This window comes from Plecotus auritus (assembly GCF_963455305.1).
Source record: "Plecotus auritus genome assembly, chromosome: 5".
Lineage (NCBI taxonomy): Eukaryota > Metazoa > Chordata > Mammalia > Chiroptera > Vespertilionidae > Plecotus > Plecotus auritus.
Genome location: NC_137776.1, coordinates 168,362,723 through 168,387,107, shown reverse-complemented (window position 1 = coordinate 168,387,107; position 24,385 = coordinate 168,362,723). Strand labels below are relative to the sequence as shown.

The window sequence follows — 24,385 nt, the reverse complement described above, 5'->3', positions numbered from 1 at the left end:
GCTCTGCAAGAGACAATGTCAAAAGAATGAGAAAACAAATCATGGTTAGGAGAAAAATATTTGCAAAAGATATATATGTATATCTGACAAACGACTATTTTACAAAATATACAAAGAATTCTTAAAACACAACAAAATCAACCTGATTTTTTAAAATGGGCCAAATACCTGAACAGATACTTCACCAAAGAATATAGAAAGGCAAGTAATCATATGAAAAGATGTTCAACATCTTACGTCATTAGGAAATTACAAGTTAAAACGAGATACCACTACACACCTGTTAAGGTGGCCAAAATCCACAACACTGATAATGCCAAATGCTGACAAGGATGTGGAATAACAGGAACACTCATTCATTGGTGGTGGGAATGCAAAATGGTACAGCCACTTTGGAAGACAGTTTGGCAATTTCTTACAAAACTGAACATGCTATTACTATACAGTGTATATATTTTCCTTCACACAATTTGCCACATTAGAAACTCAAAGTCCTTTTTCTTTGTGTTATTTCTCTAAATATTTATTTATTTTCAAAAATTTATTTTGTTAAGATGATATGGTAAGCTCAAGTTCTAATCATCCCTTTGACTCATGTCTGGATGCACCTGTGTGTGTGTGTGTGTGTGTGTCTGTGTGTGTGTGAGAGTGTGTGTGTGTGTATGCAATTCACATGTTAATAAATTCTATTTGTTTTTCTCTTGTTTATCTTTTGTTAGTCTAAGAACTTAAATAGGTAAAGGGGAAAAACTTTTTTTCCCTTCTACTTAAGGGGATTACATGGTATTATATAAGAGGATTTGTTGAAATATAGGATTACTAGCAACAAACTATCTTGAAAATAATGTCTAAATAATAATAAAGAATGGTATGGAGGGAAATTATGATTTCCTTCCATACCATTCTTTATTATTATTATATATTTTTAAAATATTTTTATTGATTTTAGAGAGGGAGAGGGAAAGAAACATAGAGAGAGAAACATTGATCAGCTGCCTCCTGCACACCCCCTACTAGGGATGGGCCCCACAACCTGGGTATGTGCCCTGACCAGGAATTGAACCAATGACCTTTTGGTTCATGGGATGATGCTCAACCAACTGAGCCATACCAGCCAGCGATCCCTCCATACCATTGTTTCAGAAACAGGGCTCAATTGGCTACTGGACAACACACAAAATAGCCATTCAAAGCTTCTGGAAGGATCTACAACTTCAACATAATTAATGGACAGATCCAAATAAGGGGAATACATATGAACTCATTAAGTCAGTTGAGGGATGTGGCAAGAGGGAAGGCTTCAGGAATATAGGTGTCACTACCTGGACTTCTGATAGAATAGTGCAGATTGATTAGTACTTCCTTTTTTTAAATTTTTTTAATTAAGGTATTATATGTGTACATATCTTACCATTGCCTCCCCCACCCCACTCCCATACATGCCCTCACCCCCCAATGTTTTGCATCCGTTGGTTACTCTTATATGCATGCATACAAGTCCTTCAGTTGATCTATTTCCCCCACCTCTCCCTAACCTTCCTGCTGTAATTTGACAGTCTGTTTGATGTTTTACTGCCTCTGTATCTATCTTTTTGTTCATCAGTTTATACTGTTTTTCATTATCCCCAAATGAGTGAGATCATGTGGTATGTACTTCCTAATAATGAGCACAAAGGGGCTACAGATGACCCTCATCCAACTCCCTCAATTACTAAGGTGAAAACTAGGGTCCTGTGGAAAGATTTCTTTCCCCAAGTTCATGTGTTTTAGTGACCAGAACCCAGACGTTTTACCTCACAATATTTTATAAAAAAATATTTTCTACTTTTTATTTCCCAAAGCTTTGAGACCATTTGGAGGATGCAGAGAAAGGGGAGAAGTCTTTAGAAAACGTCAGTAGAAAAGGAGCTAGTTGGCAACATCACATGACCAGGATCCTCATGTGGCTAGAAATGACTGGGAGATGTCAATGGTGTTGTAAGGCTACTACCCAAAGTCAATCCATCTGGGCTTCATGGAGGGGGAGGGGGAGCCTTCAAGCTCTATTCAAGGCCAATGCACTGGGAAGTTTTTGTTGGATAGGGCTTGTTAATTTTGGCCTTGGGCCAGTCCTTTCCCATTTCTGATCCTGTTTCCTCATTTATAAAATACACATTAAATCCCTTACCATTATGATTCTATATGAAATGTCAGAATTAGCTAAGTTGCTTAATAGCACAATAATATTAGAGAGCTGAATATGAGAAAGTAAAAGTATTACACTCAGCAAGTATTTTTAACTGATTAAAATGAAAGGTAAGGGCTTTTTTAAAGTTTAGCTTAAAAAAAAAAAAAAAAGACAAACCAACCATTGTATTAGTTTGCTAGGGCTGCCAGGATAAAATACCACAGACTGGGTGGCTAACCCAACAAAAATGTCTTACAGTTCTGGAGAAGTCTAAGAGTAAGGTGTCAGTAGATTTGGTTTCTTCTGAGGCCTCTCTCCTTGACTTGCAGGTGACCACCTTGTCGCTATGTTCCCACGTGGTCTTTCCTCTCTGTGTGTATCCCTGGTCTCTCTTTTGTGCCCAAATTTCCCCTCTTATAAGGACATCAGTCAGATTGGTTTAGGACCACCCTAAAAGCCTAATTTTTATTTAATCCCCTTTTAAAGGTGTTATCTAAAAAAACAGTCATATGCTGAGATACTAGAAGTTAGTACTTCAACATAAAAATTTTGGGGGCAGACATTTAAGCCTGTAACAACCATCTATTCTAATGTTCTCATTTCAAAACATTGTTACCAAGTGCATACTGCTGGGAAGAAATTATTTTAGCTCAGTTTTACATAATTTAAAATAGGATATATATTAGATGACTTACATTAATAATATTTTCCTATAGATGACTTATACCTGGAAAGTTAGGTAACAAAATGAAAAACTCCATTTTTGTTTCATTAGTCTTCAAAATAATATTTATTAAGTAGTTTATTATGTGATTCCTGTGAAAATGTATTATAGACTATCTTCCTTAAAGTAAGCATATAAAAATCTAAAATATCATTAAGATTTTCATTGGTATACAACCCCCAATTAAAAATTTTAGAACTGACTGACCATATTTTCCATGGGAAAAAGCTTTGAAAAGAGCTGTTACTTTACTGCTTGACCTTGATTGGTTGCTCATAATACTTTTCCTAGAAGAAGATGGTAAATGGTTTATAGCTCAGAGGGCAAAACTTAGAAAATATAAAAAAAGAATGTCTTAGAATTTACTTAATGAAGCTTATGTTTTTGCTAACTGTTTTAATTAGAATTTCAAGTCTTACAGATACAGAAATTATATTTCTTCCAGGACAGACACGCATATCCTTATAATACAATAGGGAAGAAAACAAACATTAGATTTTAACTATTGAGCCCGTTTACTTTTCTGAGCTTAGACATCCACATATTTTTTTCTTCTCCTTCACAGCTTGGCTTGCATCTGACTCATTAGCTTCTCCAATTTGATTGCTAGTGCCATGTTTCCTTTAATCTTCAATTTTCCTGACATGAAGGCCATTGTTGGTTTCAGTTTCCCTAAAACGAGAAATTGAGAGAGGGAAGAGAATCCATTAGTACCCTTAGGAAATACTGCTTCAAGAACATGCATTATGAAAAGAATATTCTGGAGTTCTATAAGTCTGTGAAACAGAAATTTCTATTACAGCATTTTTAAAATCAGTATCCTGGGAATCCCAATCCATAGAGTTAGATGTTAACAATATCTTATAATATGAGATAATGTAAAAACAACAACCAGTAAAAGATTATAGCAAAAAGCTGAAGATGCAACATTTATAAACTTGTTACAATACTCTCAAGGATACATGGCCCACAAATGAATTGAGGTAAACAAATATTATCTATTTTATGTTCCAATCTATTATTTTGGAACATTTTTTAAAAATCTAAATGCATATAATATTCTTAAGAAATGATCATTAAAAGTATAGGTATGGCCACAAGTGTACGTTAGCATGATTTTAACTTCAGAAATGCCAGGATATAAAGTGTGAGCTTTAAAACATAATTATAGCCAATAACAACATATAATAAATAGAAGCTCACCAAGGGAGGAAACTTTGTTTTTATTTGTGACTCTCATTGCAATGCTAGTATAGAGTCTGACACAGAGGAATTCATGAGGAAACTGAGGCTGAGAGAGGGTTTGGACTTTCTATACGTCACACTGCTTATATATGATGATACTGCAATTCAAAGTCCTATGTGACTTATTCTCATTTATAGTTTCTGGGCTATATTATGCCAATTTATATATAGGTCATATCTCTAGAGGGCACAATATGTATCTGGTGCATAAGTCAACTTTCACTGGGCCATGTACAGGCTACTTGTAGAAAAAATATGTGGGTTAATATATTGTATACATATTGAGTTACTAGACACCTTTAAATTATTCTATATAGGAGTTGTAGCAAAGCATTTATAGATTGGTTATGGATAGAAAGGATCAAGTCTAATTCTTTCATTTTAATGAATAAACTGAGCTGTGCACTAGTCCAGGGAAATGTGATGCTAAAATACCTACATTCACAAATAATAGATTAAGGGATAATTTTTAATTTACATGGAAGATACTGGAAGATCTTTTTTTTTTTTTTTTTTTATTGGTTTTTTACAGAGAGGAAGGGAGAGGGACAGAGAGCCAGAAACATTGATGAGAGAGAAACATCAATCAGCTGCCTCCTGCACACCCCCCACGGGGGATGTGCCCGCAACCAAGGTACATGCCCTTGACCGGAATCAAACCCAGGACCCCTGAGTCCGCAGGCCGACGCTCTATCCACTGAGCCAAACCGGTCAGGGCGATACTGGAAGATCTTTATTCTTTGAAGGAACAGAACAACCCCTCCAAGAATTTACAAACACTAATATTCAGATACCCTTCAGCCACAAAACTGGCTCCCTGCTCTTGTCACTCTACAGTGAAAGCCACCAGTGCACAAGCCCTCCAGTCTACTCATGCACACAGAGGTTCCAATCAGCTCTACAGAGCTTTGCCCATACAGGTGAATGGACATCAAAAGGAGACAAAAAACAAAATACCCCCCAAACAAAAAACAACAGCAATTTGGAGGAAACAGAGAATGTAGCACAGACGAAAACAGAAACAAAGTAAATGAATAACAAACAAGTAAATTCTATAATTCATGTCCTCATTGATAAGAGAAGATATAACACCAGTGTAGCAAGAACAGGATGCTGGAAGAGACAGGGGGAAGAGGAGAAGCATAGGAAAGAGGGAGAAGAAAAGGACAGGATGAAAAGGGGTGGGGGAGGGAGAGGAAGGAGAGGAATGGGAAGAAGCTAAAGAAAAAGGGGAATGGAATTGGATAGAGTGAAGAGGAAGAAGGGGGAAGTAAGAGAAGAGAAAACAAGAGTGAGCTCTTGAAAATTAAAAATTTGATAGGCAATATTAAAATACAGCCCTGCTGATGTGGCTCCATTGATTGGGCATTATCCTGTGCATTGAAAGTTGCCCATTCCATTCTAGGTCAGGGCACAGGCCAGGGTTGTGGGCTCAAACCCCGGTAGGGGGCATGCAGGAGGCAGCCAACTGATGTTTTGCGCGCTCTCTCTCTTTCTCTCTAAAAGTCAATAAAAAATATTTTTTTTAAAAAAATACAATAGAAAGGAGACACTTGCACATCTCTGGTCACAGAACTTACAAACACTAATGTTTGTCTTTCTATTGTAACAGTCTCAAGACCCACTATTGGAAAAGCCTCTCTCTGGCCCTCACCCCAATAATCTTTTCAAATAAAGTCTCTCCTTACTATTAAAAAGAAGTAATAGAAGAAAAAAAAAATACAACAACTAAAAAAAAAAAAAAAAGAATAAGACCCTGGCTGGTTTGGCTCAGTGGATAAGAGTGTCGGCCTGTGGACCAAAGGGTCCTAGGTTCAATTCCAGTCAATGGCACTTACCTTAGTTGCAGGATCCTCCCAGGCCTGGGCCCTGGTTGGGGCTCCTGCGGAGGCAACCAATTGATGTGTTTCTCTCACATCCATGTTTCTCCCTGTCTTTCCCTCTCTCTCTTCTACTCTCCCTAAAAACCAGTGGGAAAATATCCTCGGGTGAAGATTAGCAAAACAAAACAAAACAAAACAAAACAAAAGAATAAGGTGAGCCAATCTCTTAAAAATAAGATGATTAAATCAGAGAGCTAATGTTTTCTCCAAAATGTGAGAACTGAGAAAAACAAGAGAACTATCAAAGAAATAACGTAAGATACATTCCCAAGAGGCCCATCAACTACCCAGGAAAATGAAAGAAAAAAAGACCACACCACCTTATATAATTGTGACATTTCAGAACACTACAGAGAAAGAGATCATTTTGATTCTGCAGCTTTCAGAAAGGGAGGAGTAGAAATAAAAGATTAAAAAGAAGAATAGTATCAAATTCTCAATGGTAATCTAATCAGATGAAGCAATGCTTTCAAAATTCTGAGAGAAAGTTAATTTCAACCCAGAAATCTCTACCCAGCCAAATAATGAATTGGTAGAATACAAGTAGTTTTAGACACTTACTAAAATTACTCTTTTGTATCCTTTCTCATGAAGCTATTGGAGAATCTGTGCCACCAAAATGAGAATGCAAACCAAGAGAGAAGGCATGGGATACAGAAATAGGAGATTTAATGCAGGAGAGAGTTAAAGAAATTTCTAGGATCACAGCTGTGTAGCAGGCTATTATAATGAGTCACCTGTTCAGAATTTAACAAGAAGACAAAGGGTTCCAGGAAAAGAAGTAGACATGTAATTTGACACATTTGGCAGAGTAGAAATTCTATCAAGAGGTTGTGAGAAAAGTATAGGAGAATTTTGCTTAGTTTATCAGTATTTTTTTAAAAATATATTTTATTGATTTTTTTACAGAGAGGAAAGGAGAGGGATACAGAGTTAGAAACATCGATGAGAGAGAAGCATCGATTCAGCTGCCTCTTGCACACTCCCTATTGGGGATGTGCACACAACCAGGGTACAAGCCCTTGACCGGAATCGAACCTGGGATCCTTGAGTCCGCAGGTTGATGCTCTATCCACTGAGCCAAACCGGTTAGGGCTATCAGTATTTTAATGGGGAAAAAAATAGGGCAATTATTTATGTCGAGGAAAAATAAAAGTTCTTTCTTATGGGGAAACATAATAATAATATACTATTTGACTCAGCAGCAAACTATGCCAGAATCATTATTTAAACATAGAGTATTAATTTAAGCAAAAATTATAAAATTAAATTGGGAGGATAAGAGGGAGGTGAAGCAGAATCAAGGTGCTATGAAAGAATTTAAATCTTACCTATCAGTCTTTAGATCAGTGAATCTAAAGAAAATAGTATAAATACTATAAATATAACATTGAGAAATATGAAAACATTGAAAAATGTAGTTACATATAGAAAGGAATACCAAAAAGACCTGAAGACAAATTACCTCTCAGGAGTGGAAGGGGGAAAGGCCAAAACCACTTTTAAAATTGAGGTGATAGCCCTAACCGGTTTGGCTCAGTGGATAGAGCGTCGGTCTGTGGACTGAAAGGTCCAAGGTTCCATTCCGGTCAAGGGCATGTACCTTGGTTGCGGCACATCCCCAGTAGGGGGTGTGCAGAAGGCAGCTGATTGATGTTTCTCTCTCATTGATGTTTCTAACTCTCTATCCCTCTCCCTTCCTCTCTGTAAAAAATCAATAAAATATATTTTTAAAAAAATAAATAAATAAAATTGAGGTGATATTTGCATGACATAAAATTAACCATTTTATTTAATTTTTATAAAATTAACCATTTAAAGTGAACAATTCTGTATCATTTAAATATAGTTGCAATGTTGTGTCACCACCACCTCTATCTAGTCCCCAAGCACTTTATTACTCCAAAAGGAAACCCTGTACCCTTTATGCATTAGCAGTTCCCCCTCCCTCTAGGCCCTGGCAACCACCAATCAGCTTTCTATGGATTTATATATTCTAGTTTTTCATATAAATGGATTTTACAATATATGATCTTTTGTGCCTGGCTTTTTTCACTTAACATGTTTTTAAGGTTCACCCAAATTGTACCATGAAATAGTACTTCATTTTTTATGGTTGAATATTTCATCTATATATATAAAAGCCTAAGAGACCAAACGACCGAACGACCGGTTGACTGGTCGCTATGATGCGCACTGACCGCCAGGGGGCAGATGCTCAATGCAGGAGCTGCCCCCTGGTGGTCAGTGCGCTTCCACAGAGGGAGCGCTGCTCAGCTTACCAACGGGTGCCAGATGCCAGGCTCACGGCTGGTGAGTGCAGCTGCGGTGGCGCGAGCCTCTCCTACCTCTGCAGCAGCACTACTGAGTGGCTGATGGCGGCAGCAGCAGGCGCAGCAGGGCCAGGATGAGCTGGAGTGGCACGGCATCCGGCCCGGGCTCCAGCTCCTCCTTGACCACTTTGCACACTACTACATCCCTCAGGGGATGTCAGACTGCCAGTTTCGTCCGATCCCTTCAGGCCAGGCCGGGGATAGGGCCGAAACTGGCAGTCCAACATCCCCCAAGGGGTCCCAGATTGTGAGAGGGCACAGGCAAGGCTGAGGGATCCCACCAGTGCACAAATCCGTGTACTAGGCCTCTAGTTTTATATAATAATTTATTTATATATAATAATTCATTTATCCATTCATCTGTTGATGGGCACATGAGTTCTTTTCACCTTTTGGCTATTGTGCAGTGCTGCTATGAACATGTGTATATGTGTATTTGTTTGAGTATCTGTTTTCATTTCTTCTGAGTATATATCTAGGAGTGGAAATGCTGGATCCTATGGTAACTTTATGTTTAACTATACCCATATATATGGGTTTAATTAAACCCATACACCTATGGTCAAGTGCTCTTTAACAAGGTTGCCAAGACCGTTCAATGCAAACAAATGAAGGTGGACTCCTACCTTACACCATATACAAAATTAACTCAAAATGGGTCAAAGGCCTAAAGTTAAATAAGAGCTAAAGTTAAATATTCGTAGGGAGAATCATAAGGGTAAATTATCAAACTTGGATTTGATAAAGGATTCTTAGATCTGATAGAAGAAGCACAAGTATCAAAAGAAAAAAAACATAAAGTGGTCTTCATCAAAATGAAAAACTTTTGTGTTTCAAAATATACCATCAAAAAAGTGAAAAGAGCCCTAGACAGTTTGGCTCAGTGTATGGAGCATCCTGGATTAGAATTGGAAGACAAGACCTACAGGGCACAAAATACACTATGATCTTTAATTTATGAAGATTAAAACAGAAGAATGAATAATAATTTATTAAATGAAGGAATCTTTAGATTAGACTGTTATAATGTTAATGCTGCTTCTAATAATACAGAAATAAATGAACTTACCATTTGGAGTAGTGTTCTAAGAGTAGAAAAAAATTTAAAAATTACCCTAAAAATGTTTCTGGCACATGGGCAGAACAGAAAATGATGCAAAAGGTTTTCTTGGTTAGAAATGCCACAGAAAGCAGGGTCCCTGGGTTACAGGAGAGGGTGGCTATTTTCTACAATAATAGCTGGCAAGATTGAGGCATGACTTTATTTTCAATAAATAAGCTGCAGCTGAGTCCTGCATCTCTGGTGACTCAGGTGTTATTGGAAACTAGAGGCCCGGTGCATGAAAATTCATGCACTGGAGGGGGGTGTCCCTCAGCCCAGCCTGCCCCCTCTCACAGTCTGGGAGCCCTCAGGGGCGGGAGGTGACCTGCCAATCAGGGGTAGGCGACACCCCCATCACATCTCTGCTGCTGTTACTGCTGGTAGCGCAAGCCTTGGCCAGTCCTGGTTACCTGAGCCTCGGGCTGGCCCTGGGAAGCTGGGCAGCTGCCATATGAGGCTTGCCTGCACCTCAGGCTGGCCCTGGGAGGCTGGGCAGCCGCCATCAGAGGCTTGCCTGTGCCTCAGGCCAGCCCTGGGAAGCTGGGGGACTGAGAGGACTGGGGGACGCTGGAGGCAGGTGTGCGGAATGACCAGACCCGCCTGGGGGCGGGCCCAGCCATGCTGCACGCCTGCCACCCCAGCAGGGATGAGGGGACTGGGCATCGCCATCTTGTGGCTGTGGGCACTGCCATCTTTGAGGGCATGGCAGTCAATTAGCATATTCCCTCCTTATTGGCTGTGGGTGCCGCCATCTTTGTGAGGGTGTGATGGTCAATTAGCATATTCCCTCTTTATTAGATAGGATGATATCTTAGTCCAACTAGTAGAAATAAAGCCCACCTACAAGTCCTTTTGAATTATCTCTCTGTCCCCAACATTATTTTATTATCAGTCATACAAAAAGGAAATTCTGTCATCTACTCCCCATTTGTTGCTTCAAGTAGAAGAGGCAGTAGAAGTAACAGTAATTATTTCCCAAGATGTGCTCTTTTTTGTTTTTAAATTACAGTTGACCTTCAATATTATTTTATATTATTTTCAGATATACAGCATAGTAGTTAGATATTTATATAATTTATTAGAGGCCTGATGCATGAATTCGAGCACCAGTGGGGTCCCTCCGCCTGGCCTGTGGGATTGGGCCGAAACCAGCTCTCCAACATCCCAAGGTGTCCCAGATTGCGAGAAGGCGTAAGCCAGGCTGAGGGACCCCACCGGTGCACGATCGGGGCTGGGGAGGGATGCGGACCCCAGCAATAAGCTAACCTACCAGTTGGAGCGTCTGCCCCCTGGTGGTCAGTTCATGTCATAGCGACTGGTCGACCAGTCAACTGCCGCCTGGTGGTCAGTGCACGTTATAGCAAGTGGTTAAGCGGCCTTAGCATATCATTAGCATATTATGCTTTGATTGAACAGCCTACCAGTTGACCAGACACTTAGCATGTTAGGCTTTTATTATATAGGATGAAGTGGTCCCCTCAATAAGTCTAGTACCCACCTGGAACCATACATAGTTATTACAATATTATTATCTTCCTTATGCTGTGTTTTACACCCCCATGACTATTTTGTAACTATGCAATTTGTATTTCTTAATCCCTCCACCTTTTTCACCCACCCCAGTCTAACAACCATCAGTTTTTTTCTCTGTATCTATGAGTCGGTTTCTGTTTTGTTTTTTCTTTTATTTTGTTCTTTAGATCCCACATATAAGTGAAATAATACAGTATTTGTCTTTCTCTGACTTATTTCACTCAGCATAATACTCTAGTTCCATCCATGTTCTTGCAAATGTTAAAATTTCATTCCTTCTGGCCAAGTAATATTCCATCATATATATGTAACATATCTTCTTTATCTACTCGTGATGGACACTCAGGTTGCTTTCATATCTTGATTATTGTAAATAATGCCACAATGAACATAGGGGTACATATAATCTTTCAAATGTGTGTTTTGGATTTCTTCTGATAAATACCCAGAAATAAAATTGCTAGGTCATAGGTAGTTCTATTTTTAATTTTTTTAGGAACCTCTGTACTGTTTTCCATAGTGGCTGCACCAATCTGCAATCCCACTAACAATGTACTTGCTGTTTGTTGATTTACTGATAAATTTATTGATAAATTGAGGAAATTGAAAACTCACCTGAAAACATTTTTACAAAATCATCAGTAGACATATTCATCACCACATCTGCCTGATCAGATGGCTCTCCATATCCAGCATCCCCACCCTTGTTTTTAAGATCAAGAAACCATGTTCCACCATCTTCACCTACACGGAAGGTAAAGATATAGAAATAAATGCCAAAGAAGCCCTGTTCTTCTTCAACATAATAACCATTACAATTACAATAATCTTATATACTGCTGTTTCCCAGGCTAAAATCCCAAGGACTCTATCATTTTCAGCAAATGTTTATTAAATACTTATTTTGTACCTGGCACTAGGCTAGGCTTTGAAGACTCTGCATAAGCTAGTTCTTACAAAAGAGGAATTGGATGGTGATGTGGAGCCAGGAAATCCCAACTGAAACTGAGATTTTAAAGTTAAGTAAGAACTAGCTAGATAAGAAACTAAAAAAAAAAAAAAAAAAAAAAAAAAAAAAAAAAAAAAAAAAAAAAAAAAAGAATAGTAAGATCAGAAGATAGAAAGAGAGTGGAGCCCTGACCGGTTTGGCTCAGTGGATAGAGCGTCGGCTTGCGGACTGAAAGGTCCCAGGTTCGATTCTGGTCAAGGGCAAGTACCTTGGTTGCGGGCACATCCCCAGTAGGGAGTGTGCAGGAGGCAGCTGATCGATGTTTCTCTCTCATCGATGTTTCTAACTCTCTATCCCTCTCCCTTCCTCTCTGTAAAAAATCAATAAAATATATTAAAAAAAAAAAAGAGAGAGAGTGGATATTGGCATTGGGAATGGTGAGTTGCTTTGGACATTTTCAAACTGAGGCATCTTTGTGCTAGCCAAGTGAATATGTTAAATGAAGTCTTACTAGATTGGAAATATAGATATATAAGTAATCTGTTCATATGGTCATTGAAGTCTTGTGAGTGGTTGGAGTTTCCTAGAGAAAGTCTGTGAGTGCTAAGACAGTGATCTGAAGAACATCCTTGAAGGACAAAGGAGAAGCATCTGACACAGGATACAGAGAGGGCATGATTACAGATAGAGAAGGAAAGCTCTTGTCAAAGAAGCCAAGAAAAGGGAGGATTTCCAGAAAGAAACCGTGGTCAACACCATCAAATACTCCAGAGTTGTGACAAGGTAAGAATGACAAATGCCCACTGGTGACACGGAAGCCACCAAGGACCTTGGTGAAAAAAAATTCAGGGAATGAAGAAAAATGATACCACAGCAGAGTGAATCACAGATGAAAATAAGTTTTACTTATTGTGTTTGTTTAAAATAATAGAACAGACAGAGAACGTTAAAATACATTTGGGAAGGAGGCTGCAGGATGAACAGGTGGAAGAGAGGGCACAATTAATAGCACAAAGTCCCTGAGGAAGCCAGAGGAAACGGAATCTACTCAAAGTGGGATCCGTGGACGGAATACTGTCATCAACTATCAGAAATGCAGAATTCAGATCCCACCTCAGACCTGCCTACTGAATCAAATTCTGCATTTTAGCCCGAACCCAGGTAATTAGCATGAATTTTAAAGCTTGAGATGCACTGATCTGGAGTTGAGCTCTATTCTATTGGGAGGAGAAGAGAAGATGATGCCTATAATGGTTAATTTAATATCAGATGAAAGGAAGCTGAAGCAATTTATCTGTAGGCTTATATTATCTCTGAAAAAGAGGAGATGGGATTATCCACTGAAACTGGCAGGGAAGTGGTGAAGGGAGAGATGGAAGATTTGAGGAACACTGAGGTTTAAAATAGTCACTGAGGGATCACTGGGTCAAATGGGAGTTCCATTTTTAGTTTTTTGAGGAAACTCCATACCAGTGATCCCACTTCTAGGAATATATCCCAAGAAACTAGAAACACGAATCAGAAAGGATATATGCACCCCTATGTTCATAGCAGCACAATTCACCATAGCTAAGATTTGGAAATAGCCTAAGTGCCCATCAGCAGGTGAGTGGATTAAAAAACTGTGGAATACTACACTGCGGTAAAAAAGAAGGAGTTCTTACCATTTGCAACAACATGGATGGAGGTGGAGAGCATTATGCGAAGTGAAATAAGCCAGGCAGAGAAAGATAAATATCACATGATCTCACTCATTTGTGGAATATAATGAACAACATAAACTGATGAACAAAAATAGATCCAGAGACAGAGAAACATCAATCAGAATGTCAAAGCTCAGGGAAGGTAGGGGAGGGTGGGGGTAAAGGGGAGAGATCAACCAAAGGACTTATATGCATGCATAAAGTCTAATCAATGGACACAGACAACAGGGGCGTGGGGTCATGAATGGGAGGTGGGGGGTAATAGGGGAATAAGGACACATATGTAATACCTTAATCAATAAAGAAATTTAAAAATAAATAAATAAATAAATAAATAGTGACTGTGGAAAATGAGGTAGTAAGCTATCACAGAAACACAGAATTCTGAGGTGCTGCTTAGACCCCCGTAGAGGAGAGACAGTGATGAATTTCTACTGGTACAGATCCACTGGGTGGTGTGATTTTTTATTTTTATTTTTTCGTTTCTCCAGCAGATTTAGCAGTCTAGATGCAACTGTGGGGCAGCCAGATAATTTGATTCAGTCAAGACCAGGTTTTTGGCAGATTGTGACATAAGCACAAAAGGTCCAGAAGTTTAGGATACAGGCAAGAGAGTGACTGAATCAATGGACGTGGGTTCTAAGGACAGAAAAAGAAGGAAAGCTCGGCCATTGTGGCTCAGTGGTTGAATGTCGACCTATGAACCAGTAGGTCATGGTTCAATTCCCAGTCAGGGCACATGCCCGGTTGCGGCCTCAATCGATCAATGATTCACTCTCATCGTTGATGTTTTTAATCTCTCTCTCCTTCTCCCTCTCCCTTTCTTTCTGAAATCAATAGAAATATATTTACAAAAAACAAAAACAGAAAAGCAAGTAAAAACAGGAAGGTACAGATGAATTAAGATAAAATAGAGGAGAAAAAAAAATAAAGAACTGATAATGTCAAAGTTTCCATACAGTAGGAATGAAGTAGCTATTCTTAAAACTGTCATTAGCATGTTAGTACTATAATGAGAAGAAAAATATTGAGAGGTTTTAAAAAGCTGACTGTATTCAGACTGACTTGAATCATCTCAAAAATAAAAATGGCAAGTGCCCACAGTGGATGATAAATTACTATATTACACCACCTGTCTTGATCCACATGCCCTTCTAAGTAGGATTCCTCTCAATTGCTTAACAGTGAAAGTATTTGTAACAAAATTTTATTTTATATATGTCCATATACACTGATATTAACTTAAAAATACATATCAGTAGCTATTGGTTATTCTGAAATGGCTACATGGTAAGGGTTCTCCATACAGTCAACTAGATAGGTGATTCCTGGAGGCTGATTTTTGTCCAAGGGAAATAGCCTCCTTTGTTCCTGAAACACTCAGATAACCAGCTGTAATCCTTACCCGAGAGTTCAAACTGATAAACTGCCTGAGTGGCTTTAACAAGGTCATCACTGAGAGAGGCCTTAACAATTCTGAATGTTTCTTTCACAGCTCCAGAAGGTGGTTTTGATGGTGGCTGCAGCTCTTCTTTCAACTTTGTACCAGCACCTGCAAAATATTGTTGATGAAAATGGCTTTAAAGGCTAGGCAATATAAGGCCACACACAAAATTAATTAACAGAATAAACTTGCTACCAATTATACCTGTTTGACCAAGTGACCTTAAATATATTCAGTGGCATCTGAAAGCATAAATCAAACTAATGAAATAACAGCCAAATACATCAATTTTTACTCTCCAAGTAAAAGGCTGATTCTCATGTTAGATTTAATAAAAGCAAACCACTACTAAAGTATACAGTGCTTATAATAAATGGACCTAAACAAACTATTGGAATTTTAGGGGGTATTAATTAATCACTCCTTATTACCCACTCTGAATTCTAAAACCAAATTTAAAAAGAACACACCAGAATCAGAAAGATGGAGATATCAACTATGTACTTAGTGGAGATGAATTGGAGATCATAGTCAGTAGAGTCAGTAGACTATAACTATGAAAGCTTTAATGGAAAGATACATTTAGAGCATCTCAATTACTTAAAAAAACAAAAACAAAAACATACAGCTAGCAGCCCCAACATAGCTTCTCCTAACTTCACACTAAATAAATATAAAAATGTACAAGTTAGGCTGCAGTAGCTCAGTGGTTGAGCATCAACCTAAGAACCAGGAGGTCACAATTAGGATTCCTGGTAAGGGTATATGCCCAGGTGTTGCAGGCTCCATCCCGGATTGTGCAGGAGGCTATCGATCAATGATTCTCTTTCATCATTGCTGTTTCTATCTCTCTCTCCCTCTCCCTTCCTCTCTGAAATATATATATATATATAATTTTTTTAAATGTACCAAAAAAAAAAAAAAAAGACAAATACTATAAACATCACCTAGACTGACACACCATTTACTGTCAGGATCTAGGAAAAAAGGTCAATAACTCTAAGGTAGATGAAGTCAGCCTCAGAAACACAGGACTGCCTGTGCTTTACACCTCATAAAAGATCTCAATGGAAGAATAGCTCTGCTTACCTGAACAAAGAAGAAAGGTTCTCACATCTTTAAACGACTGGATAAGACTCTGATCTTAGACTAAAATCTATCCGTCTGTTTTATAATACTGATTTCAAGAAATCCCCACATTGCTTCTTCTTTTTAAAGTAGCTATTTTTTTTTTAATTTTTAAAATTTACTTATAGAGTTTGAGAGGGAGAGAAAGAGTGAGTGAGAGAGAAACATCTATTGGTCGCCTCCCACACACGCCCCAACTGGGGATGGAACCTGAAACCTGGGGATGTGCCCTGACCAGGAATCAAACACTCCACCTTTTGGTGTATGAGACTATGCTCCAACCAACTGAGCCACACCGGCCAGGGTGCCCCCATATTTCAATCCAATTTCATAGCTCCCAAATACCAGAGAAGCAGACACAAGGCGAGGTCCTAATGGTAGTTCATCCTGGGAAGAACACGCCACCCAAAGCATGACTGATAAAGATGGGGAAGGGAAGGGCCTTGGCATCTCAGCATGCTGAAGAGAGTAGTTTTTAAGCAGAGGAGGTAACAGAAGGCCCCATGTCAGCCCTGCACACAGCACTAGCATAAGACAGAAATGTCCAATTCTCTTTTTTGGAAAAAATATGTAAGTATCTTTATTTTCCAACATAAAATATGGTCTATATCTTACCATGTGATTCCATTTTCTTGGTAACTGTATCCGGGTATTCATCTAAGAAGAAGTCTGGTAACAAAGGATGGCCTGGAAAAATGACCCCAAAATAATCAAATTACTGTAAGAACTTCAATATATTAAGATTTTAACACCTGTTTAATAAACATTATATCTGTTTTTATTTAAATGGTACAATGCAAAGACCCCCATGAGAACTGTTAAACTACCTGACCACTAAGCTAAAATACTTTCCCCTAACCCAGTTATCCTCCTTTCCTATGGCAAATTTCATCCCCAAGATCTAACCGAAGAGTCACATATTAAGCCCTTAACTGCTCTCCCAGGAGCCTTTGCCCCCTTCTCATCTATCCATGAAACCCTTCTGCCTACATCCCTCCAAGGTGCTTAGGACTCGTTTCCTACCTGGCTCCCTAAGAGAAGGGAATTCCTCATTAAAAAAAAACTTGTCTCCATCTTTGTCTCTGTATGTCTGCTCCTCCCTCTCAGAAGATTAAAAACAAAACAAAACTGGACAGTAGGAATGCATTGGGTTTGTTATATCCTAACACTTACCACAGTACCTAATCATATTAAGTTCTCAACACTCTCAAATCTAAAATAGGGTTTTTAATTTAAATCAAATTTAAAATTTTGTGCACACTATATCTTTAATACCTGAAGTGATAATTACACTATACCAGGCCCCAGAAGACCTGGATCTGATTCAGATTCTGCCACTTACTAGCTAATACTCCTAGATAAAGGCTTAATAAACTCTTTGGACCTGTTTTTCTACTGTAAATATTAACTACTGAATACAGTGATTGCAGCATATGCCAGGCACTGTGCCAAGCACATTATATACATTACTAGAGGCCCAGTGCATGGATTCATGCACCGGTGGGGTCCCTCAGCCTGGCCTGCGGCGATCAGTGGACCTCCGCGCTGCCGCAGCCTGGCCTTACTTGCCAGCTCGTTGGGCTCCAGCCCACTGTCCACCTCGATCTCACACAGCACAAAGTAGTGCGCAAAGTGGCAGGCAGCCGGGGAGGAGGCCGAGCCCGGGGTTGGGTGCCCAGCTGCTCCGGCTCATCCCAGACCCACTGCGCCTGCCACTGCAGCCACTTGGCACCAGGGGGAGTGTCCGCGGAAGAGGCTCATGCCACCGCAGCAGCACTTGCCAGCCATGAGCCCGGCGTCTGGCACCCGTCTGTCAGTTGAGCTGCGCTCATGCTGTAGGAGCTCACTGACCACCAGGAGGCAGCTCCTGCATTGAGAGTCTGCCCCGTGGTGGTCAGTGTACATCATAGCTACTGGCCAGTAGTCCAGTCGTCTGGTCGTCCGGTCATTTACGCTTTTATATATAGAGATTGCATTTTGTTCTTACCAAAACCCTGTGTGGAAGGTATCATTATAGTATTTTACCAGTAAGGAAAGTGAAGCTCAGAGAAGGTGGGTGACTCACCTAAAGTGCAGCTGAACTGGGATCTGAACCTGAGTTATCTTTTCCCAAACTCCATGTTCTTACTCACTAAACAATATTGCTTCCTTCACAGGATTGCTATGAGATTAGCTAGACAATGTATATAAAAGTGCTTTGTAAAACTGTGAAGAGCTATTTAATTCAATTCAATTCAAACTGAAGAAACAGGGATGATACAAATATAAACATTCAACCTAATGAATAATATTTAAAATATACTTTAGCACAAATAAGCTAAATATAACATATATTAAATATGTCTATTATTTAGTATATGTTATACTTTATACATAAGGTAAAATGCATTATCATTACGATCATCATCTGCAATTTCAGAGAGGAAGAATGATTTGTGAACAAGGGGACTGCTGAGAACTTCTCACACCACACCCTTGTACATGGGACAGACTCTGCTCACTCACCTTCACCATTTACCATTAAGCTACTCTAAGAGACTGCACCTCAGAGATAAACTTTTAGAAAAAGCCCATAATCTTAAAAACTTTTTGTGAAAAAAACCACTACTATATCTTCTGTTACCGCATCCTTGAATAAAATCTTTCAAAAGAGCATATTAATTTTATAATCACAAAACTACACACACAAAAGAGATGTGGCCCTGGCTGGTTTGGCTCAATGAATAGAGCATCGGCCTACGGATTGAAGGGTCCCAGGTTCAATTCCAGCCAAGGGCACATGCTTGGGATGTTTCTATCTCTCTCCCTCTCTCTTCCTCTCTAAAATCAATAAAATATATTTTTTTAAAAAAGAGAGATGTGTATTCCTTGCAGAAAATGTGGGAAAATGCATCACTATATTTAAAAATAATAAGCATTACCTGGTTTAATTGCATAGACATCAAAATCTTTTATTCCTTCTTCTTTTAAGATATTTTCATCAATAATAAAGTTGCCAGTAAAACTTTTAGGCTTTTTGAAAATGGAATATGCAGCATCTGCAATGATGTCAACTTTTCTACATTGGCTTTCAATACCGGATCCTCCCAGCATATCCATAGCAGCTGTGTGTATGGCTGTAGACAAAACATACGCATCCATAACTCCAAATCAAACAGTAGGACTATGGAAGCAACAGCAAGACAGTTAATTTCTCAGGTGATGAAAATAAGGTCCAGAGAGCTTGAAGCATTTGTTAAATGTTTTATTGGCATAACTGGATAGGAAACATATGTTCCTTGCTCTACACAACACTGCCTTATATAGAACTTCTTCATGAGACTCACAGCAAAATTCAATTAGACTTTTCTGATTCAGAATACTTAAGAATCTGCATACCATTCTTGAGAGTTAAGAAGCCAGTAAGGTATAATAGAAAGAGCACTGAGCTGTAAGGTGAGATTTTTATGCCACCTATGCTATTTTTGGCAAGCCACTACCATCTTTGGGCCTCAGTTTCTTGTTTCTAAATATGGAGCTCCTTTCTTAAGTTTATTGTCTCTCTTTCCTCTCTACTAGAATATGGAGACTTCGTTTTTTATTTTTCATCACTATATGCCAGTGCCTAAAACAATGATAAACACACCATAAGCACTTTATAAGTACAAGTTAACAATAAGATCCACCACATAAAATTCAGTGATGATTTTTAGAAAGGAAAATAAGCAATATCTGTAATGAAAGCTGATAAACCTTGGATCACAAAATTCCTAAAGGTGACCCTACAATTTGAATCTAATTAAGGAATAACTGGGAAAGTATCTAGTAGCTTCGGATTTACTCTTCTGGTTACAGCTTGCTCAAAACAGACAGTAACAAGATTCTTAAAATCAATGGAAGATTTCCTTTCACATAAATATATGCAGTACCTATCAGGTTTAAAACATCAGCATTGCTTTTGAGTCCTCTTTCTCTGGGAAAAGAGCTTATCTCACCTCTTTAACACTTGCTGGCCCCTACCAAGCACACACATATGTTCTTCGGCATATTCAATGAACCAAAGATATGACTTACAAAGTGTACCACTAAGGAAAAAAAATTCCCAATTAAACTATGATATATCATCAATTGTAAGAGCATTCTAATATCAAAGATGTAAAAATGTAAAAGCCTGGGCATCTCAGAATCAATGAAATATGGTAAAAACTGCCATGAGAACAAGTTGGAAAGTAGGTCCTTTGAAAAAAAACAAAACTAGTTTTGGTTTCTAGCACCAGAGAAGCCAGTTGCCACCTTGTCACACTGGCCTTCCTGGTTAACTGAGTTCCCATGTCCATCTGCAATGTAGTTCCAGGTGATAGGACTGCAGCTGTTGTGATACTTTTATCTTCCTCTCTGTGGTCAGCACCAAGATCAGTAGCTGCATTCCCAGACTCTTCACCCCAACCCACATGAAATCTATCCCAAGTGGACCTTCTTCTTCTACCACTGTTGTTCTAACCAGTCAAGAGGTAAGAAGCAGTGGGCATTTTTTTAAACATATTTTATTGATTTTTACAGAGAGGAAGGGAGAGGGATAGAGAGTTAGAAACATTGATGGGAGAGAAACATGGATCAGCTGCCTCCTGCACACCCCCTACTGGGGACGTGCCCACAATCAAAGTACATGCCCTCGATCGGAATCGAACCTGGGACCCTTCAGTCTGCAGGCCGACGCTCTATCCACTGAGCCAAACCAGTTAGGGCAGCAGTAGACATTTTGAATAGCAGCCCTCATACCTCCTCTCCTCCCACCCTTCATTTCAGCAGAAACTATGAAGTGGATTTTATAAAAAGAAAAAAATTGTATTTTTAAAGGTGACCTCGCTGGGGGCCTGAGATCCTTATGCTGTGAAACTAATAGAGGCCTGCTCACTGATCTCCTCTGGATGTGTTGAATTTGGTGTGGTCAAAGATCTAGAGAAGGGCTCATATAGCTGGTGTAGAGAAGGCACACCGGGCCATAGAGGACAAACAGTGAGTGGACCAAGACACTGCTTTGATTATTGATAATAAATGTTATACTATATCCATTCCATTAAGTGCAATAAATCTCCTTTTCCTTAAAGGGCAGTAATGTTGGGAGATTATTCAGCTTCTAGCAGACATAGAAAGAGAGCCACTCTATACAGTCTAGGACAGCCTTGGGCAAACTACGGCCCACGGGCCGGATCCGGCTGTTCTATCCGGTTCTCTTGCTCTCCCCTCTGCTCCTTTACTTTGAATTTATATTAGTTCACACAAACTCTCCATCCATGCTTTTGTTCCGGCCCTCCGGTCCAGTTTAAGAACCCATGTGGCCCTCGAGTCAAAACGTTTGCCCACCCGTGGTCTAGGATGAGGAATCATTTTTTTTTTTTAATCCTCACCTGAGGATATTTTTTCCCATTGATTTTTAGACAGTGTGGAAGGGAGAAGGAGAGACAGAGAGAAACACTGATGTGAGAGAGATACATCGATTGGTTGCCTCCTGCATGCCCCTGACCAGGGCCAGGAGCTTGCAACTGAGATATGTGCCCTTGACCATAATCAAACCTGGGATCCTTCAGTCCCCAAGCCGACACTCTATCCACTGAACCAAACTGGCCAGGGCTATTTTTTTTAATAGAGACCTAAAAAGTAGCCAGCACCTTGGACCCTCTAAAATCCATTTTAATTGCCTCAATTATAAATAATGCTGTATTCTAGCTAGCTTTCCTGGCTCCTCTCTCCAGTCTTACAAGCCATCCTATATTTGGATGCCAAATTAAACTTTTTTTTTAATTTTAAATTTTTTTTATTAAGGTATTATATGTGTACATATCTTACCATTGCCCCCCCACCCCACTCCCATACATGCCCTCACCCCCCAATGTTTTGCATCCATTGGTTATTCTGATATGCATGCATATAAGTCCTTCGGTTGATCTCTTATTTCCCCCCCACCACCAACCTTCCCGCTGTAATTTGACAGTCTGTTTGATGCTTTACTGCCTCTGTATCTATCTTTTTGTTCATCAGTTTATAATGTTTTTTATTATCCACAAATGAGTGAGATCATGTGGTATTTTTCTTTCATTGACTGGCTTATTTCACTTTCCCTCTGCCAGGAACGCCTTGCCTCATTCTTGTTACTAACTCCAACAGATTCTTGTCTGTTTTGTCCTATAATGTATCTTAAGCAACTAGAATAGATGCTCAATCAATATATGCTGGATAAATAAAATATAAAATTTTTACAGTCAGACAAGGCCTTTTCTAACTTTGTTACCCCTGGATCCCAAAAAACTAAAGATTCGGAGAGTGGAGGCAGGGAAGGAAGAACAAAGTGTGATGGCAACAAATTCTTTCATCTTTCACAATAAATAGTAAAACTTTTTGAAGGTAAGGACTGCATCACATTCATCTTAGTACCACCTAATACCTTGTACAGAGTAGACATTTGATAAATTATATGAATAATAAGTAAATAGTACAGAGCACTGTGCCTGGAATATAAAAATGTTTGGAAGATTAATGAATAGAAAGTTACATACCAGGAGTACAAAGAGGGAAAATATTATGTTAGGACTTTTATTATCTTGGAGACCTTCCTTTCTAACTAACTGCCTGAATCTCACTATCTTTTAACTTTAGTAATAGCATTATTTGATGTGGGAGGAGGAGGTTGAGAAGAAAAGGAAGTAGAAAAAGAGTCACAGTAAAGTGTAAACTTTTAAAGTCTTTGACTGTGATCCACAATAAGAAACACTTGTTACTGACATGACTAAGAATATATAATACATACACATACACACTCACTAACATATTTTATTCATATAGAACATTTATATACGAAACAAAAGTTTATGAAATAATACTGACCCTTACTATGTGCAGTACTGTCTAATATTTTCTATTTTATTCCATTAGAAATAAAACAAAACAACAAAAATTTCTGGCTGCTGTTTACTAAATCAATTTCACAATCCACTACATTGATTTTATGCCTCACTAAATAGATTTCATGACTCACCAATGAGTCTTGACATGTAGTTTGAAAAATGTTGTAGAAGCACTTTTTTTTACTCTCACCTTTTACCCCATTGCAAAGAATATTACTTTCCAGAAAATCTTAAAAAAGAAATGTGTCTGACACAGAAACGTAAGAGATACAAAGGAACAATAAAACATGATTCTGATCCCACAATGGGCTAGTAAGTAAAGGAGTCTTGGTCAAATTACAAAAGAAATAAATTTTTAACAATTGATTCTTGGAGTCCTTAGAATAAAGATGGCGACTAGAGAGCTGGCTGCGAAAGCTTTATTTTCCTAAGTTACATCAGCAATGTGCCCCTGTGATCCATAAATTCTTACCATAGCCCCTTGTTTCTTCAGCTTCAACACCGTGGGCCATTAGACCTCTCCAAACTGGTTGGAGCTGAGGAAATCCATTCACCCACTGCATAGCAGATGGGAAGCAAAGATGAAAAGAAATCCTTCATCTGTTCCTAAATTAGAATTGTGGGTATATTTCACACAGCCATATGTGGCAGTTTAGTTCAAGAGTACCTGTAAGGCTACAGCACTTCATAAAAATACTAGATTAAATGTGCTTTTAATAGTCAATTCCTACTGACCTAGTCATCTACTAGGTGAAAAGGCCAAAAAAGTATCACAGTACCCTACAGTGTTCACCCCATGGTAACTGTCCAATAGGTATTTGTGGAGTGATGAAAATAAATAAAACAATGCCGTACATAAATTATAAAGCTGCATACAAAGTCCAGCCATATGTAGGTTCTTGTCACCTCAAGGGGGTCTAGGCACTCTGTGAGCTCAGAATTCATGTGAAAGTAACAGATAAGTCAGCTTTTTATAGTGGAAAAAGACAAAGGTAGTAAAAACATAAGGAACTAAAGAAATATTTGTTGGGATGTATGAGGATAAAACAATAGCATGAGAATCTGCAGAATTTAGTAAGGTATCAAACATGAGGATGGAGAAAAGGTTAGGGAAGCACAGCTGGCTTCCTGTTGGCTTTATTGAAACTCTTCAAGTGTTCCAATGTTCAATGTTTCCAGTATAGCGATCTGCTTAAGAGTCAGTCATATAGTCCAAGGGAAAGCTGGAAAATGTCTTATATGTACAATAAAGAGTTTAACTTGTTTCCCAACAGACAGACTGAGGTTACCTTT

At 38.8% G+C, this 24,385-nt stretch overlaps 1 protein-coding gene across 4 annotated transcripts in view; it reads right to left on the bottom strand.

The window, feature by feature from the left end:
* Positions 1-1,380: 1,380 nt before the first annotated feature.
* The window catches only part of HSDL2 (hydroxysteroid dehydrogenase like 2), a 44,834-nt gene continuing 21,829 nt past the window's right edge, over positions 1,381-24,385 (bottom strand). For 2 of the 4 annotated variants that reach the window (XM_080667718.1, XM_080667717.1), the window contains exons 7-10: positions 19,133-19,327; positions 16,827-16,898; positions 15,045-15,191; positions 2,615-3,563 (exon numbers count right to left, since the gene is read on the bottom strand). In XM_080667718.1, coding sequence (XP_080523844.1) covers positions 3,451-3,563; positions 15,045-15,191; positions 16,827-16,898; positions 19,133-19,327 — 527 coding nt within the window. In that variant the 3' untranslated portion in view covers positions 2,615-3,450. Of the gene's footprint in view, positions 3,564-11,602; positions 11,732-15,044; positions 15,192-16,826; positions 16,899-19,132; positions 19,328-24,385 lie in introns of all 4 variants that reach the window. The other 2 variants (XM_080667715.1, XM_080667716.1) reach the window with 2 other exon arrangements.